The sequence below is a fragment of the Triticum dicoccoides genome, chromosome 4B (assembly GCF_002162155.2).
Source record: "Triticum dicoccoides isolate Atlit2015 ecotype Zavitan chromosome 4B, WEW_v2.0, whole genome shotgun sequence".
Taxonomy (NCBI): Eukaryota; Viridiplantae; Streptophyta; class Magnoliopsida; order Poales; family Poaceae; genus Triticum; species Triticum dicoccoides.
Genome location: NC_041387.1, coordinates 525,120,329 through 525,125,353, shown reverse-complemented (window position 1 = coordinate 525,125,353; position 5,025 = coordinate 525,120,329). Strand labels below are relative to the sequence as shown.

At 44.9% G+C, this 5,025-nt stretch overlaps 1 protein-coding gene across 1 annotated transcript; it reads left to right on the top strand.

Annotated features, from left to right (window-relative positions):
• The first annotated feature begins 318 nt into the window (after positions 1-318).
• LOC119291231 (SNAP25 homologous protein SNAP33-like) lies at positions 319-3,384 on the top strand. The gene is made up of 6 exons (XM_037569953.1): positions 319-650; positions 1,686-2,063; positions 2,430-2,520; positions 2,596-2,720; positions 2,804-2,901; positions 3,003-3,384. The coding sequence occupies exons 2-6, from the start codon at positions 1,728-1,730 to the stop codon at positions 3,100-3,102; spliced, it is 750 nt and encodes a 249-aa protein (XP_037425850.1). The 5' UTR covers positions 319-650; positions 1,686-1,727; the 3' UTR covers positions 3,103-3,384.
• The last annotated feature ends 1,641 nt before the right edge of the window (positions 3,385-5,025 follow it).

Here is a 5,025-nt window from a genome sequence, read left to right as displayed (position 1 = left end):
ACGTCGGTGATTATTGCAACAAGATCTTTGTTTCAAAAACATTGATGATGTTGCAAAGCATCTCCGCGTATGGTCTCTCTTTGCAACAAGTGCTTTGTCTCACAAACACCATTGACTATTGCTTTGTCTCACAAACATGCCGTGCGAGCTTGATTATCGACCGGCTGGCCAGAAGCTTTTCAACCCGCAAAAAAGATTGTTTTTAAAAAAATAGGAGAGGCGAAGAAGAAAAACAAATCCCCACGTGAACGACACGCTCCCAACCCAACGGTCATATTCCTCTCATCTCGATCTCATCAGCCTTGAAACTCCCCTTCTCTTCTAGTACTACGGGTCGGCTCCTCCCTCCTTCGATCCATCGCACAGCAGAGGAGGCGCCCCCTACCCGTCTCCCGCGCCAGTGTCGGGGACCTAACCCTAGCACCGCAACCCACCCGATATCTCGCCGCCGGCCAATCTCCGCCTCGGCCCTGCCCCCCCTCCTCTCCCCTTGCCCCCACCCCTTGCGGCGCAACGCAGCATTGCCCCCGCCCCACGGAGACGAGGCAGTCAGGCAGAGCTAGGGTTCCGAGATCGGGCGGCGGAAGGCTACCGGCGAGATCTGATCCTCTCCCCCACCCTGATCCGATCCGACGACCCGGCCCGGCAAGGTGAGGTGCCGCCGCCCTACTCCTCCCCCTGCTCCTCCCCACTTGAGCCCGTGGCACGATTTGCTTGCGGTGAATCCGTGATCCAGTTTTTGCGGTAGCTGTCGCTCGACTTTCAGATTGGGATTGGGGGTACTACTGTTGTACTCCACTATTTCTATGAGAAATATATGGGTTATATTTATTTTAATAACTTCAGAAATGTGGGTGATCGTTCCGTGATGCTGTAGTCGTGAGTAACGTGCAGGACGCCAAACGTGAACATTTTCTGTTCATGTGCGTGCTTAAATGTTTGGTCGATTCGACACTTGCAGATGTGGTACATTTGATGCGATTAATTCAGAGCTTCCTTTTATCTGTTTTTGTCAACTGTTTGACAAATGATAGGCAATATTATATTGTAGTCTTCGGTGTATGAATGCAAGAAATCCAATAAACTTTATGTCACAGGTTATTTATTCCGAAGCTCTGTTAGGAATACCACATATGTACTTCCTGAGGTTCACATTGCCATCCCTACAGATTGACATTTGATCTGACCTGGCTAGTTTCACAGGTTGTACATAAAGAACAGTTGGGGTTTTGTTACTGGGAAGGAGTTGATACTTATTTTTTAGAAGCTCGTAATCATGATGTAGGGTTTTATTTATGATAAGTTATTGCTCCTGCTTTGTGGAATTTATTGGCCTTGCATCAGAAAGAGTAGTTCAACAAGTCAGGGCTTTGTTTATTCTCTCTTACCTCTCTGGTTCATAATTTTCTCTATAAAATGATTACATCTGTGAGCCTAATTTTTTTTGCAACTACATTTTGGTTTACTAAACATCTGTTCGATGAGCTCATTTACAGTATGATGCTATATTTCTAATTCATCGTGATCTTTTGTATGTGCTTTTGGATGGTGACCGTTCATTGTGTATCTTCTATATGAGATCATTATTCTAGTAAATAATTTTCTTGTCGAGGCTATTAGAATACAGTCACCTCACAACTCTAACGCTTGCTGATGCTTCCCTTTTCCTTTGCTTTTCATACCAGAGATCTGCCCATTGCTCCAGTGTGTGTAGTGAATAAACTAAGATGTCAGTATCAATGAATATGAGCCAAAACTCAGTCAGCACTCCTATCCGTAGGACGACAAATCCCTTTGATTCAGACTCTGATTCTGAAGTGCCCTCAAGACCATCAAGGGCACAATCAGCTCCAATGCAGCACACCAACCAATCTGTGCAAGAATTGGAAGATTACACTCTACGTAAAGCAGAAGAAACCTCAAGCAAAGTAAATGATTGTGTTAGGGCAGCCGAAGTCATTAGGGAAGATGCGACACAAATACTGCTGACTTTGCATCGACAAGGTGAACAGATCACTCACACTCATCGAGTAGCGGCTGACATCGAGCATGACCTTACCATAGTAAGTTCTATGATATTGCGTAACCCAAGCATACTGAAGTTAGCTTCTGGGTACTGCTCATAAAATGGGGTTAAATATTTATATAATTTCCATATATGTTGATCCTAATTTCAGTCATCACCTCATCAAATAATAGAGATGAATAGCTTTATAATCCACTTCTAAGAATAGCTCTGTGCATATCAGGGTTTTGCATCCTATTGATTAGATATTAGTGCGGAAATTGTAACTTTCTGATTCAGAGTAATTGATGTCATTTAACTTTTTGAGTGAACCTATACAGCTACACAGATTTAAGTTGCTGTTTGTGTTAGCATTTTTTTCTTGTTTTGAACATTAACCGAAAATTTCTAAATGTTTCTTCAGAGTGAGAAGCTTTTGGGAAGTCTAGGAGGACTATTTTCGAAGACATGGAGGCCAAAGAGAAATCAGCATATAAAAGGACCTGTTTCACAGAGTACGGTGGTGCAGATTCTGAATAATTTCAGAGACTGTTTATTTTTCCTCATCTGATCCTTTTGGGTTATCGCAGATAGTTCTTTTAAGAGTACATCAAACCAAATGGAGCAGAGGCAGAATCTTGGTATTGGCTCAAGACGTCAACAATCTCCCAGTTCTGTACATAGTGCGCCTGCAACTGCGATGGACAAAATTAAGGTATGTCTTCTCAGTTCACTAGAACTATAGAAGGGACAATGGGCTAGTGTGTAATGAAGCTTAGCATTGTTTTCCTTTATTAGGCTGAGAAAGCAAGGCAGGACGATGCATTTGCAGACTTGAGTAACATGTTGGGAGACCTGAAGGATATGGCACTGGATATGGGTACAGAAATCGACAGGTACTACCTCTTCAAAATGTATCTTCAGTTGGGCATGGTAAAAAAATGTTACATTTACTCTGTTCTTACAAGATTTGATGGAGACCATTCCTTTGCTGCAGGCAAAACAAATCACTGGATACTTTCAGCGACGACGTTGATGAGCTGAACTTCAGAGTCAAAGGTGCGAACCAACGGGGACGTCGGTTGCTTGGGAAGTGATACCAGAGTAGGAGTCAGGCTGTGTGGAACCACTGTGCTGCCCATGCCTTTGACAGTTAATTTTGACTATGCTGTGGAGCCTATAGTGTGTTTCTGCTGCTATATTCCTATTTCATAACTGTTGTTTTTTTGGCAAATAGTCATATTCTTGTATTGTATTGTACTGTATTGTATTCGGGTCTATTGTATTAGTATGTTGATGTTTCCTGATTTTTCTTGGGTTGTATGACAACTAGGTCAGTTACTGGTGTTACTCCACATAGCCACCTTCTTTTTTGGACATATATGTTTTGCTGCTGTAATATTTTCTTCTTATCAGAGCCATAAGCTCCAAAGCTGTTCTCCAGATATTGTAACCGAGGTTGAAAATTTGATACATCAAAACTGAAGTGCATCTTGTTCACCATTTCGTTCAGTAGCAAATGTAATACACCCTCCGTTCCTAAATATAAGTCTTTGGAGAGATTTCACTATGAGCCACATACTGATGTATGTAGATGCATTTTAGAGTGCAGATTCATTCATTTTGCTCCGTATGTAGTCCATAGTGAAATCTCTACAGACTTACATTTAGGAACAAAGGGAGTAGCAAAGAATCTAAAAAAAATTAAAAAATCGCAAAACCATCAACGCAAAACCGTTAGCCCGCCAGCACGCATGATCGGCATGGCAGGGATGGCAAGTAGGGCGCCGCGGTGGAGATGGGGCGGGCCGTGGTGATGGCGGACGGTGGAGATGTTCTCAAGTCTTCATCGACAGTCCAAGTTCCACTAGTCCGTTAACAGCTTCAGGCACAGACTCATGACCTGTGCGCAGACATAATGCAAATACCCTTAAGGCCTTGTTCGATTGCGTGTAAATCCGAGTGGATTTAAGGGGTTTGAGGAGGATTTAAACCTCTTCTAAGTCAAAATATGAACCAATCTTTGCCAATCCCCTTCAATCCTCTTGGGGAGAGGATTAACCGAACAAAGCCTAAGAGGGTTTTGGATACTTATTGTGCAGCTCAGGCCAATTTGTATGTGCAGCAAAATCAAGCATTTTTTCAGTCCTGATACTAGTGTCCTTCTCAGAGAAGACATATGTGCAAGGCTGGACATAGTTACTGAAGCCTTGTCAGATAAGTACTTGGCCTTTCCATCATGGTGGGGGTGGATAGGAGTGACTGCTTTCTGTTGGGGACGCGGTAATTTGAAAAAAAATCTACGATCACGCAAGATCTATCTAGGTGATGCATAGCAACGAGAGGGGAGAGTGTTGTCAACGTACCCTCGTAGACCGAAAGCGGAAGCGTTATGACAACGCAGTTGATGTAGTCGTACGTCTTCACGATTCGACCTATCCTAGCACCGAAGGTACGGCACCTCCGCGATCTGCACACGTTCAGCTCGGTGACGTCCCACGAACTCTAGATCCAGCTGAGGTCGAGGGAGAGTTTTGTCAGCACGACGGCATGATGGTGATGATGAAGTTATCGACGCAGGGCTTCGCCTAAGCACTACAACGATATGACCGAGGTAGAAATCTGTGGATGGGGACACCGCACACGGCTAAACAATCAACTTGTGTGTCTATGGGGTGCCCCCTCCCCCGTACATAAAGGAGTGGAGGTGGGGAGGGCCGGCCCTCTCTATGGCGCGCCCAAGGGGGGGAGTCCTACTCCCAGTAGGAGTAGGTTTGCCCCCTTCCCTAGTTGGAGTAGGAGAAGAAGGAAGAGGGAGAGGGAGAGAAGGAAAGGGGGGCCGGCCCCCCTCCCAATTCGGATTGGGCTTGGGGGGGGGGGCGCCCCCACCTTGGCCGCCTCCTTCTCTCTTCCACATGGCACATTAAGGCCCATTAACTCCCGGGGGGTTACGGTAACCTCTCGGTACGCCGGAAAAATGCACGAACCACTCGGAACATTTCCGGTGTCCAAACATATAG

Coding starts and splice junctions, on each gene's coding strand:
- LOC119291231 (XM_037569953.1), top strand. CDS start 1,728: ATGTCAGTATCAATGAATATGAGCCAAAACTCAGTCAGCACTCCTATC. Junction 2,721..2,803: donor CTGCGATGGACAAAATTAAG/GTATGTCTTCTC, acceptor TTCCTTTATTAG/GCTGAGAAAGCAAGGCAGGA. Junction 2,902..3,002: donor ATGGGTACAGAAATCGACAG/GTACTACCTCTT, acceptor CCTTTGCTGCAG/GCAAAACAAATCACTGGATA.